Source organism: Musa acuminata, chromosome BXJ3-11 (genome assembly GCF_036884655.1).
Source record: "Musa acuminata AAA Group cultivar baxijiao chromosome BXJ3-11, Cavendish_Baxijiao_AAA, whole genome shotgun sequence".
NCBI lineage: Eukaryota > Viridiplantae > Streptophyta > Magnoliopsida > Zingiberales > Musaceae > Musa > Musa acuminata.
Genome location: NC_088359.1, coordinates 8051276 through 8065424, shown reverse-complemented (window position 1 = coordinate 8065424; position 14149 = coordinate 8051276). Strand labels below are relative to the sequence as shown.

At 42.4% G+C, this 14149-nt stretch overlaps 2 protein-coding genes across 2 annotated transcripts; one reads left to right on the top strand and one right to left on the bottom strand.

Annotated features, from left to right (window-relative positions):
* Positions 1-607: 607 nt before the first annotated feature.
* On the top strand, positions 608-2633 carry LOC135652852 (uncharacterized). The gene is made up of 2 exons (XM_065174152.1): positions 608-2162; positions 2481-2633. Exons 1-2 carry the CDS (start codon positions 752-754, stop codon positions 2513-2515), a joined length of 1446 nt encoding a protein of 481 aa, XP_065030224.1. The 5' UTR covers positions 608-751; the 3' UTR covers positions 2516-2633.
* A 1611-nt stretch (positions 2634-4244) lies between these two features.
* LOC103971178 (UPF0481 protein At3g47200-like) lies at positions 4245-10397 on the bottom strand. The gene is made up of 4 exons (XM_065173214.1): positions 10251-10397; positions 9793-10168; positions 9210-9700; positions 4245-4460 (listed from the first exon to the last, which is right to left on the bottom strand). Exons 1-4 carry the CDS (start codon positions 10395-10397, stop codon positions 4245-4247), a joined length of 1230 nt encoding a protein of 409 aa, XP_065029286.1.
* Between the last annotated feature and the right edge of the window lie 3752 nt (positions 10398-14149).

Below are 14149 nucleotides of genomic sequence, written 5' to 3'. Positions count from 1 at the left end.
TCATCTATCTTTTTTTTTTCTTCCATCAAAACTTAAAAAGTACATAAGATATTTATATAAGAATCAAACCTTAATTATCATATTATTTTCATTTACGAGAATTTTTATACTAAATTTTCTTATTACACTAAGATACTGCTTCAGAAATCATAAAATATTTATCAATCTTAATAAAAATAATTTAGCAAAAGAATTCAAGTGAATATAAAAAAAATCAAGAAGAGGACGTCTAATGCGAGAAGAAAAAAGCCTTCGGCCAAAGAGACCAAAGGAAACCTCTTTTTTATCTCAAATAAAGAGACGGGCGGGAAAAGAAGCATTTTGAAAGTGGGATCTCCGCACGCATCAAGATTCGGGAACCCCTGGATCTGTTTCCTATCAGCCCAACAATATCAAGCCTGATGAGACGTAGGTCGGGCACGGACATAATAGCAGAATAAATCAACACATGTGGTCCGGTCGAACCACATCGGAGGAGAGGACAAGAGCTACACCCCGAGGTCGAATTCATAGAGGTTGGCCCCACCTGCCTCTGCGACTGCGGCCCGTGTTTCTGAGTGGTACCGATGATAAATAAGAATAATAATAATAGTTAGCACCTGTCTACTCCATATCTCATATCCCTTGCTTTCCCGTACGATATCGTCCCTCTCCTGCTCCTATCTTCTTCCTCTCTCTCGCTCAACGTGTTTGACTCCTATCTCTCGTGCAAGGGCTGACACCGGTGATCCAGGAAACAAGGTGGTGGAGGATGGGTGACAGACGGGTGGCGGTGGGAGTCGTAAGAGGAGAAGGAGGAGGAAGAAGAAGAGGGGGAGACGAAGTTGGGGAGGGCATGCATTGTATGGACCACCCTTACCGCAGTAACGCCAGCGGAGTGTGCGCCTTCTGCCTGCATGAGAAGTTAAGCAAGCTGGTCTCCTCCTCCAACTCTAGCCCTTTCTTTCCCTTCCAGCCTCCCCCTTGCTCCACCTCCTCCTCCTCCTCGTCCTCCCCTACTTCCTTCAGCTCCGACGCCGGCAACGGAGGTGGGGGACTAGGATTCGCGCTCGCCTCCGACCACTCCCGGACCAGTGCCAACGGCGGTGGTCCAAGGACCATGTTCCCCTTTCTGGCAGACACCCACAGCAAGAAGAAGAAGAATAGCGGTGGCGGAGGATACGGAAACGGCGCAAGGCAGGTGATGGCTGCTGTCGCCACCACGACTACCGTGTCGGCGGCCAACGACAACGATGTTGTCCTTAGAAGGACCAAATCGGTGGCAACGAGGACTACTGGAGGCCTGGCGCAGGGTGGTGGCGTTGGGAGCATCGGGGTGGCAGATAGCCCTCGGAAGAAGAGCTTTTGGTCCATCATCTATATCTCGTCCACCTCTTCCACCTCCACGTCATCTTCCTCAGTCACTAACAACAACAGCAGCAGCAGCAACATCATGAGGCGAAGATCCACTTCATCCTCGTCGGGCGGAGGGAACAGAAACATTGCCAAGCGGCAACAGCAGCAGCAGACTTGTACACCATATAATTTGGTGGACAAGCAAGCAGCGGTGGCCGGCCCCAGGCAAGGGGAGAATGGTGAGAAGGATGCGGAGAGCCCGAGCGGCAGCCAGGCGTCGTCGTCGTTGGGCAGGAAGGTGGCCAGATCCAGGTCGGTGGGCTGCGGCAGCAGGAGCTTCTCGGGGGACTTCCTGGATCGCATCTCCACGGGGTTCGGCGACTGCGCTCTCCGCAGAGTCGAGTCCCATCGCGAGGCCAAGCCCAAGTCCAAGATCGTCCTCCACCTGGACCACGACAACGGCGACGGGCAGCAGCGGCGGCCGAGGATAAAGGAACGGGTCAAGTGCGGAGGGCTCTTCAGAGGACTGGGGATGATGTCCTCCGCCTACTGGCTCTCTTCGGCCGCCGCTGCGGACGACGACTACGATAGCAGCAGCAGGACATCGGCCACAACCCCGGCTGCCTCGGGCTCAACTGCCGTGCGAGGAAGAAGCTCGCCTCACGGCCGGACCAGGAGCTGGGGCTGGGCACTCGCGAGCCCAGTGAGAGCCTTTAGGCCTTACTTCTCTTCTAAATCTCTTTATGCCATCAGCAACACTGCATCCGCTGCGCCGGTGACCAACGCCAGCGACAAGTTGGTCAACAGCAAAGCGAGCAGACTCGACGGTAATGCATCGTTTCTTGCCGTAGAAATCTAGCAAAACACGTATACCTCTGTTTTCTGCGTGTGCTCAAACCTTTTCATCTTTATATTTTATCTACTACTACATTTTCCTGTTGGTTTCCACCTTCTGCTGTGGAAGTGTATGTATGCAGAGAAAATATTTTGGCGAAAAGAGTGTGGCATGAAAGAATCGTTTTTGTTCTTCTTCTTCTTCTTCTTCTTCTTCTTCTTCTTCTTGTGTGAGTTTGTGTGTGTTGTGAAAGAGTTACTGCTACTGCATGTGGCTGCTGGCTTTCTCACTGACCCATTCCTCTTAACAGTCGTCCAACCCCAGAGTGCACCTGAAGACCTTTGACGGGCCGAAGCAAGTAAATGGCATGACTGCTCTCGGGGCCGTCGCCCTTTTCTGCCATTGCCTGCATCAGCCGTCTCTTTCGCCCTGGGCAAACGACAAGTGCTTTGTGCCTTTTTCTTTCATGCTTCCTAGCTACTTACCCTTGATCTGTGCCTGCATCGTCGCCATGTGTGTACCAGTACGAGACGTGAGAAGCTTCCCCTGGTCACAAAATACTTGTGCAGGAGAGCGAAGGAGAGCGAAATCAATTCTTTAGGCGCCACTGCGAAGCAGAATTCGATGAATCAATTAATCGATGTTGTAGGCCACACGATTCAGTTTCCGTCGTTATCTTCTTGAACGCATCCTCCTCCACCTTTCTATGTTCCCCAAGACAAAAGATGGTGCGCTTTCTTAGCCCCCAGGATTCCGCCTCTGAAAAGGAACCCCCGCTCGCCTGCTTTTAATGGTGCTACAGGTCTAATCTAATAATAATTAGAAGCTAAGCAATCATTCTTAGTTCCTGTTGTTCATTAAGGATGGTTGGGGGGATGCAGCCTGTCCATGATCCACTGCCAGTGCAGCAACTGAGGGCCCGAGAAGAAGTGATGACTAGAGACAGATGAAGAGGAGGAGATAAGGTCATCGTAAGGGAAGAGAGAGAGAGAGAGAGAGAGAGGAAGATGGGGAATCGAGGAATACAAAAAGGAGGAAAACTGGACAGTGATAACATGGTGACAGGATTCTCGGGAGAAGGAGCAAAGCTTCCGTCCACTTCACCTTCTCAAATTTATGTTGGATTTTATATTTGCTTGAAGTTCTTCCTGTTGATGATGACAAGTATTATGATTGAATTAAGTTCATTTGTTGGACATGGAGTGCTCACGTTTAGACTACACTTGGCTTGTCCATAACATTAAGCTTTGCTGGAAGCAAAGTGTCCACAGGATTAAGCATAGCTGGAACATAAGAGAAGACAAACTTGCAAACTGGATTGGAAAGCGATCCAAGCTTGAGATGTATGGGCCATAAGAGGGTCGGCGTCTCTATCAACTCAGCAACATTTGCCTAATTTTCTCTGTTCGAATTTATATCGGGATTGTAGGTGGTGGATATGGATGCTGACGAAGTCGCTTGTGATCGTCTTCACGAGATGAAGGGTGAGAGATCCTTCCTAATGATGCACTAAATTCTATCCGATTGTCCAGCCGCGGTAGAATAGATATATATTCCTTGAATAAGAATAATTGAGGTAACAATAATTTATAAATGGTAGAGAAGTACAGCGTTGCCCTTTGGTTTGGAGCAGTAGGTTTTACATCAAATCAATTCAGTTCAAACTAATTTAATTTATTTTTATTTTTATTCTAACAATTTAGACATCGAAGATTTCGATATTTTATTGGGAGTGTTTTCGATGTATCTTTATAGGAAGGATTTGACATAATTCGACTGAAATCACCTAATGATAAGAGTGAAAGATGAACCTTTATTAGCTCCGAATCAACATACAGATAACCAAAAACTAATTTAACACAAACCAATCCAGTTTGGTCACTTGTAAGGAAAAAAACATCAATATGTTACAAACCAATCCCAATGAACCAAACAAATATCGGTAATTGAAACTTGTACGTAGATATGAGAGGAAAACACAACTGAATCAAAAGATCGGTCAAGCCATGTAAAGACGTAGCAATAAGAAAAGAAATCAAACCAAGCAGAGCATCACAGATTACGGCGACAGAGATCATGCACATAGGTGGAACTGCAACATGGTGTAAATGGTCTGCAGCACCGTGAGAATCAACAAGACGATGGCGGCCATGAGTGAGAGGGTGGTCCATGGGCTCGTGAAGTAGGTGTGTCTGAGGTTGGCCCGATGCCTTCTCCAATCATTCTGGATATAATTCTTGACGTCGTTTTGGACCTTGCCGAGGCTGCTGCTGGGGTCGAGTACCACGTCCTGTTGGAATTAAATTTGTTCAAGTGTCATAAAAAAGGTTCATCGCATCAAGTGGGAGAATCATTCAATCAAGAAGAAAAAATGGATTAAAAATCTATAGAAGGATAAGTCAAATTGATTATTGATTCTTGAAAGGGTTTCTTGAAAGAGAATGATTCATCTTGAATATAATTAATATAATGTATCTTTGGGGACTATATAAACCCCATATGTTGGGTCACGAGGGTAATAGAGTTTCTGAAATTATAAAAGTATTTTTCTTGAGAGAAATATAGAAGCTTGAAGCTTGTCATACTCTTCCTTTATTTGATATCTCTATCCTCTCTTCCTATCAACATCAACATTTGGTATCAGAGCATAGGTTAAGCTATGACTTCTTCCTCAAGTGCCATCCAACTCCAGATCCCCAGATTGACAAAAGAAAATCATGACATATGGTGCATCCAAATGAAGGTTCTTCTAGGCTCCCAAGATGTATGGGAGTTTGTAGAAGATGGATTTGCTGAACCAAGTCCAGCAGAAGAAGGAGCAATGAATGCAGAAGGAAGAAAACAACTCAAAGAAAGAAGGAAGAAGGAGAAAAAGGCTTTGTTCACAATCTACCAAGGCCTTGATGATACAATGTTCGAGATCATCGCTCCAGCAAATACTTCAAAGGAGGCTTGGGAAATGCTTCAAAGAGCATTCGGTGGTGTTGATAAGGTAAAGAAACTTCGTCTACAAGTTTTACGAGCCGAGTTTGAGAAATTACAACAAGGTACTTCTGAAACCATTTCTGATTACTTCTCAAAAATCATTTCTATTATTCAACAAATGAGACGAAATGGTGAACAAGTAAATGATCAGAGTAAAAAGATCTCTAGACCCAAAATTTGATTTTATTGCTGTTGCAATCGAAGAATCTAAAGATTTGGAAAAAATATCTTTAGAATAACTTATGGGTTCCCTTCAAGTTTATGAACAAAGGATTACAAAAAGAGGAGAAGACAAAACTATGGAGCAAGCATTACAAACGAAGCTTACTCTTGAAAATAAACGAGAATCAAATTCTCAAAGAGGAAGAGGACGAGGACAAAGAGGAAGAGGAGGTAGAAATCAGACCAATCAAGAATCTCTAAACATTGAAGGTGGTGGAGAAAATTCTAGCCAAAGAGGCCGAGGTCGTGGACGTGGTAGAAACTCTAAAAGGTCTGAAATACAATGTTATGTTTGCAAAAGGTATGGACATTATTCTTATGAATGTTATTATAATCCTAACAATCAAGGTGATAAGGCAAATTTTGTTGAGGAAGAAAAGAACGTAAATCAAGTTTTATTAATGAGTTATGATAATTTGAAAGAGGATCAATCTATGACATGGTATCTAGATACAGGAGCTTCAAATCACATGTGTGGCATCAAAGAGCTATTTTCAGAAATAGATACAAGTTATTCCGGGAACATTACATTTGGCAATTTATCTCAAAGACCAGCAAGAGGCAAAGGTAAAATTCTCCTTGAACTTAATAATGGCAAGGAAGTATGCATTTCAGATGTTTATTATGTTCCTGATATGAAAAATAATATTTTAAGCTTGGGACAATTACTTGAAAATGGTTATGAAATTGAGATGAAAGATATGACTCTCTCAATTCGTGATAAGAATAAAACACTGATATCATATGTGAAAATGGCACAGAATAGAATGTTTCCTCTGCATTTAAGTATTTTTGATCAATCAAATTATTTTAAAGCTGATATTGAGGATATCTCTACACTTTGGCATCTTAGATATGCTCACTTAAATTTTGAGGCTTTGAAACTTCTAGAGAAGTATAATATGGTGACAGGAATGCCAAAAATTGATCGCCCAGCAAAATTGTGTGAAGTATGTGTCATGGGTAAGCAAGAAAGAAAGCCTTTCAAAGTGAGAAGGACAAAAAGAGCATGGAATCGACTTGATCTGGTACACTCAGATGTTTGTGGCCCTATCAATCCAATATCACTTGGAGGAAGAAGGTGTTTTCTTACCTTCACTGATGATAATAGTGGAAAAACTTGGGTTTATATGTTAAAAGAAAAGAAAGAAGTTTTAAGCAAATTCAAAGAATTTAAGGATTTGGTTGAAAGACAAAGTTATTGTAAGATTAAATGTTTAAGAACAGATAGGGGTGGTGAATATATATCAAATGAATTTGAAAGTTTTTGTAGAAATAATGGAATTCTACATCAATTCACCATGCCATACACACCTCAATAAAATGGTGTCTCAGAAAGAAAAAATAGGACTATCCTTAATATGGTCCAATGTATGTTAAAGGAAAGAAAAATTCCGAAAGAATTTTGGGGTGATGCTGTTGCTTGTGCAGTTTATTTGCTTAACAGGTTTCCGACAAAGCGAATTGGTAATGTTACACCAGAAGAAGCATGAAGCTTACAAAAACCAAGAGTTGATCATTTGAGGATTTTTGGAAGTGTTGCATTTGTTAAGATACCAGAAGAGAAGAGAACAAAATTGGAGGATAAAAGTCAAAAATGCATTTTGCTAGGTTATCCGGAGAATTCCAGTGGTTACAAACTCTACAATCCTATCACAAATAAAGTTGTGATGTCAAGAGATGTTGAGTTTGATGAACAACAGATTTGGAACTGGAAAAGTGATGAGCAGCATAAGAAAGCTATAGCTTCAGAAGAAGATGATACAATACAAGCAAGCACCGAAGTGGCTTTGCCAAAATCATCACCTAGATCAGCTAGGTCACATGATTCAAGAAGTCCAATTATAAGAAGGACAAGACCGACTCAGGACCTATATGATGTGACTCGAAGGATTGATACTAACAATGATGAACTTTCTTTATTTTATCTTTTTGCAGGATATGATCCATTAACCTTTGAAGAAGCTTATAGAGATGAAAAATGGCGACAAGCTATGAATGAAGAGATTCATGCCATTAACAAAAATAATACATGGGAGCTTACTACACTTCCAGAAGACCACCAAGCTATCGGTGTTAAGTGGATCTTCAAAACAAAAAGAAATGCAAAAGGAGAGGTGGAGAAATACAAGGCCAGATTGGTTGCGAAGGGATATAAACAACAATATGGGATTGATTATGAAGAAGTATTTGCGCTAGTTGCTCGATTGGAGATAGTAAGATTACTTATCTCTCTAGTAGCTCAAATGAAATGGAAGATTTTACAAATGGATGTCAAATCAGCATTTCTTAATGGAGTTCTTGAAGAAGAGGTATATATTCAACAACCCCCTGGTTTTATTATTCAAGAACAAGAGAACAAAATATATAAGTTAAATAGAGCTCTTTATGGGCTTAAACAAGCCCCACGAGCATGGAATTCTCGAATATATACTTATTTTATTCAAAATGGTTTTTCTAAATGTCCACATGAACATGCTCTCTATACAAAATCTAACTCTAATGGAGATATCTTGTTTGTATGCTTGTACGTAGATGATTTAATATTTACAAGCAATAGTAGCTCCATGATTATAGATTTTAAGCATTCTATGAAAAAGGAGTTTGAGATGACCGACTTGGGCTTAATGACTTATTTCCTTGGTATCGAAGTTATACAAGATAATGAAGGAATTTTTATCTCACAAGAAAATTATGCAAAGGAGGTTTTAAAGAAGTTTTATATGGAAGACTGTCATCCTACAAATACACCTGTTGAATATGGCACCAAGTTGACCAAGGAAGATGAAGGTAAATACATTAATCCAACTTATTATAAAAGTCTAGTTGGATGTTTAAGGTATTTGACATGCACTCGACCTGATATACTATTTGGAGTTGGTTTAATAAGTAGATTTATGGAAGTTCTAAAGACATCTCATTTAAATATCGCTAAAAGAATTTTGCGATATATTAAAGGAACAATTGAGTATGGAATGTTCTATTCATCATTTAAAAAGTTGGAGCTCATTGGATATAGTGACAGTGATTGGGCCGGAAGCTACGATGATCGAAAGAGTACAACTGGATTTGTATTTTATTTTGGTGAAGCTACATTCACTTGGTCTTCAAAAAAGCAACGAATCGTTGCTCTATCAAGTTGTGAAGCAGAATATATAGCAGCTTCTTCTTGTGTTTGTCATGCAATCTGGCTAAGAAGATTACTCCAAGAACTTCATATTCCACACGAGAAGTCAACCAAGATTTATGTTGATAACAAATCAGCTATTGCCTTAGCCAAGAATCCAGTCTATTATGAAAGATCGAAGCATATCGATACAAGATTTTATTTCATAAGAGATCATATCAAAAATAAAGAAATGGAGATACATCATCTCAAGACAAGTGAACAAGTGGCTGATATACTCACAAAACCTCTTAAATTTGAAATATTTCAACAACTTCGAAGAAAACTTGGCATGCTGGATGGAACAAGTTTAAGAGGGGAGAATGTTGGAATTAAACTTGTTCAAGTGTCATAAAAAAGGTTCATTGCATCAAGTGGGAGAATCATTACATCAAGAAGAAAAAATGGATTAAAAGTCTATAGAAGGATAAGTTAAATTGGTTATTGATTCTTGAAAGGGTTTCTTGAAAGAGAATGATTCATCTTGAATACAATTAATATAATGTATCTTTGGGGACTATATAAACCCCATATGTTGGGTCATAAGGGTAATAGAGTTTCTGAAATTGTAAAAGTATTTTCTTGAGAGAAATATAGAAGATTGAAGCTTGTCATACTCTTCCTCTATTTGATATCTCTATCCTCTCTTCCTATCAACATCAACACGTCCATGGTCAGGCGGTTGAACAGCTCGGCGGCGGCCTCGTCGCTTCCCACCGCGTTCAGGATGATCCCCTTGTAGTGCAGCAGGTTGATGTCCTTGGCGGAGTCGATGATGTGGTCCATGAAGCAGACGAAGGAGGTGACGTCGTTGCCGGCGCGGGCGTGGAGGCCCTCGAACGCCATGAGGTTGAGGAACATGTACTTGGTGTTGTCGTCGACTGTAAGCTTCGGCAGGCTGAGGACACCGTTATCGAACCAGATGTCAAGGAGGCTGTCGGACTCGCTCGTCTTGAAGCGGATGCCGGCCTCGTGCAGCTCAACTGCCGACCGGATGATCGTGTCATCTTCGGCGTCTTGATATCCTTGTTCTTCTGCCTGCAGGGTTTCAGCAGGACGCTGTGGAGCACGCCAAGGGGGTGGAGGCGCTGCCCCAGGCTCGCCGTGGAATTCCACTCCCAGAATCTTTGCATCAGCTCGTCTACGCACTTCTCCGCCTGTGGCATAGTTCAACGTCGAAAGACGAGGTAATAATTCAGGTAAAACGAAAGAAGAAAGCGTAAAGCTGCACTTACCGTTCCATGAAGACCCTCAACGAGAACCAGTTGGTCCAAAACCAGCAGAGGCAGTTGATTCTCGATCATCATCATATCTCGCTTTATGTAGGGCACGATGTGGTGAATGCCACTTCCGCTAAAGACGGGATCATCGTACGCGTAGCCATGGTCGGAGGACTTCTGCGTCGCGACGCGCATTATCTCGAGCATGAAGCAGCCATCGAGGATCATCAGCCGCAGGAACGGTTCCTTATCCTTCCATCGCTCGTCGAGGCTCTGATAAGCCTCTTGCAGTCGCTCAAACTCAGCCTCCGTGGCGGCCATGAACTCGTGGAAAGGCTTCTTTGCTTTCTTGAGGAAGTGGAGCAGTGCTCTGTGCTTGTGCTCCTCGGTATCATAGCATTCTTCCTCGCGGATTTAGGCAGCTCGGCCAAAGCCTTCTATTGCTCCTCTTTTCTGTTCAGTTGAAAAGGACAGTGCTGCTGCTTACCTCTCCTCCGGTGTCGCTACTTCCTGTTCCGGAGTCGGAGACTGCTCGGCCACCTCCTACCCTCACAAGAACCTCGCCTACACTACCGTGGTGGCCAGTGTCCTCGTAACTGCTCCCCGGCCAGTGACCTCTCCTCCTCGTTCCCATATCTCACTCGAGCGAGAAGTGCTGCTGCCACCATCTTTACCGTCACAGCCATCACTGCCTTCCTGCGGCAACAGGAATGATTGCAGTTTTTACAGCTTCCATCTGCAGCCGCTTTCCTCTGCCGCAGCAATTTCTCTGCAACTGTAACTGCTGCAGATTTTTTTTTCTTTTCACCTAATCGCTGCAGATTTCTTACTCATCGCGCAGCTTCTTCTATAGTGCATCGCTGCAGCTTCCTCGCCCATCGTTGCAGCCTCCTCTATAGTGCATCACTGCAGCCTCCTCTGCAGCTTCCTCGCCCATCCCTGCAGCCTCCTTTGCAGTGCATCGCTGCATCGTTGTAGCCTCCTCTGCAGTTCATCGATATGCTTTTCTCCTCCTCCCTCCCTCCTATATCTTTACATCTTTTGTAAAAATCACTTAAACCGTCACAAAATATCTAGGATGTCTTCATTTTCCTCTTCCGATATTCCTGTCCCTGTTTCTGCAAGGACTCTGAGCACTTCTCAAAGTCTTATCACTATTAATGCTGCAGCACTCATTCCCTTCAAATTATCCAAAGGCGACAACTACATAACTTGGCGGGCACAAGTTTCTAATCTTCTATTTAGCTATGATCTCTTAGGTTACATTGATGGCTCTCTCCAATGTCCACCTGAAATGATTAACATCCCAAGTGAACCCAGTCCAGTGCCAAATCCAGCCCACAAATTATGGTTACGTCAAGGTCGCCTTATCCTCCAAGCTATTCAAGCTTCCGTTGCTGGATCCATTGCTCCACTGATATCCTCATGTACGACTGTTGCAGAAGTATGGTGCAAGTTACAAACAACTTTGGCAAATCGCTCGCGTACTCACATGCTCGGACTTCTCTCCAATCTGATGAAAATGAAACAAGAGGAAAGTACTATTGCTGATTATCTACAAAATATCAAAGTTATCATCAATGATTTAGCTTTGATAGGTCATTCTCTCAGAAGAAGTCCTAATCCATACCCTCAATGGTCTAGGAGGCGAGTACAAAGAACTAACAACAACACTTTGGGCACGCGGCTTACCAATATCATTCGAAGAACTTTATGATAAGTTGATCGACTATGATACGTACTTGAAGCATGATGATAGGTTGCCCGGACCACCTATTACAGTTCAGGTCAATCAAAAATCCAAGAGAAAGAGCAACCAATACAATAAGCACGTCAACAACGATTTAGCTAAGCTGCCTCCTAGCCCTATGGGGCCCAGACCAAACCCCCCTTATCCATATCAAGGTGGTAACTTTCATAATCCTCAGCTGTCGTGTCCTGATTTCACAAGCCACTAACGAGTCGTTTGCCAACTATGTGATAAAGTCGGACACTCCACGAAAGTCTATCGGTCTCGGCCCAAACTCCCTGCTCCATCACAGTGGCCTTAGGCGAATTTCATGGCTACTCCAACTCCTACCCAACCTAATTGGATTGTGGACTTGGGTGCTTCTCATTACATCACCTCTGAACTTCAAAACTTGTCCATCCACAATAACTATGACAGAAATGAAAATATCATCATCGGTGATGGTAAAAGAATTCTTATTACTCATTCTGGTTCCTCAACATTTAGTTCACTTACCACAACTTTTACACTCGATGATGTTCTGTGTGCACCTAACATTAAAAGAAACCTCATTTCCGTTTCTCAATTCTGTAAACAAAATAATACCTCAATTGAATTCTTTCCTAACTTTTTTCTTGTCAAGGATTTGAGCACGGGGGCATCCTTGGTCCAGGGCCAAAACAAAGACAACATTTATGAGTGGCCATCCACTTCGCAAATTACCCTTCCTACTGCTCACTCTTCAGTCGCAGCTCCGGTTGATGTATGGCATCGTCGTCTTGGTCATCCCTCCCCTTTAATCCAGCATAAATTACTTTCTCGTTATTCTCTTCCTACCTTGAAAATCAATAGCACTGTCAATCATTGCGATGCTTGTCTTTGCAATAAAAGTCATAAACTGCCTTTTGGGACAACCTACATTTCTTGCTCTAAATCATTTAAAATCATTTATACCGACGTGTGGGGCCCTGCCCCAATTCCTTCGTTTGACAAGTTTCGCTTTTATGTCATTTTTGTAGAATATTTTACTAAGTACACATGGTTATATCCTCTCCACCATAAGTCTGATGTTTCCACAGTATTTACTAACTTTCGAAAGTTGGTTGAGAATTTTTTTCAATCTTTCATTAAAACAGTTTACTATGATAGTGGAGGCGAATATCAAGCCCTCACATCCTATCTCTCTGCTTGTGGTATACAACACCTCAAGTCACCCCCACATACTCCCCAATTGGTTGGCTCTACCGAATGCAAACATCGGCATATCGTTGAAACTGGTCTATCCCTTCTACATCAAGTATCCATGCCACCACCTTTTTGGTTAGTAGCTTTTCAAATTGCAGTTTATCTCATTAATCATATGCTCACTCTAGTCTTACAATACCAGTCACTATTTGAAAAATTATTCCACAAGCTTCCAAACCTTCATAAACTCAAAGTTTTTGGCTGTTTATGTTATCCATGGCTCCGTCCCTATGCGTCACATAAGCTAATACCACGATCTAAGCCTTGCACTTTTATAGGCTACTCTCTTAAGCATAATGCTTTTCGATGCTATGAACCCCAAACTAAAAAAGTCTTTATATCACGTCATGTTATTTTTTTGGAGTCTGTCTTTCCTTTTCAAAATAATCCTACCATGCAAGCTACTCCGATAAACATGCATCACTGGAATATCCCTTCGATCTCATCACACGAACCTCTAATGACACCATCCAGTCCTTACCCTCAAGATCCACATACTACTATTACTCCAATTCAACAGCTTCTCACTCCCTCTATTTCTCCACTCCCTTCCTCACAAGTTTTCCCTATTAATGAAGTAATACCCTCGGCAACATTGGCACTGGCTTTACCTTCTCCTAGAACTAGTGATATTGTCGTGCCGACGGTTGGCCCGGTCCATGACAGTGACTCGCCCTTGGCTATACCATCAACACAATCTACCACTTCTATCCCCCTTAGACATCCAATGACAACACGCTCCAAAAGTGGTATTTTTAAACCACGTCAAGTCCTTGACTTACATGCTATAACAGGTTCCTCCACTAAGGCCAGTGAACCCACTATAATCACTCAAGCTCAAAAATTTTCTCACTGGCGTAAAACCATATGTGACGAATATGATACTCTCCTCTATAACTCTACATGGACCTTAGTACCCTTTCATCACACACAAAATATCATCAGGTATAAATGGGTCTTTCGAATTAAGCGGAACCCAGACGGATCCGTTGCTAGATATAAAGCACGTCTAGTCGCCAAAGGGTTTCATCAACGACCTGGTGTCGACTTCACAGAGACATTTAGTTCCATTGTTAAACCCACAACAATCTGTCTTATCCTGAGTTTGGCCATCTCAAAGGGTTGGCACATACGACAATTGGATATTAACAATGCCTTTTTACAGGGGACACTTACTGAAGATGTCTTTATGCAACAACCTCTTGGTTTCGTTCATCCTCAATATCTGAGGCATGTCTGCAAACTTCAAAAAGCTATTTATGGACTTCGTCAAGCTCCAAGGGCTTGGTATAACGAGCTTGGCTTGTTTTTGACCTCAATTGGCTTCATCAATTCCAAGTCTGATACCTCGTTATTTATTTGCCAGCATAATGGAAGCATAATATATCTTTTAGTATATGTGGATGATATTA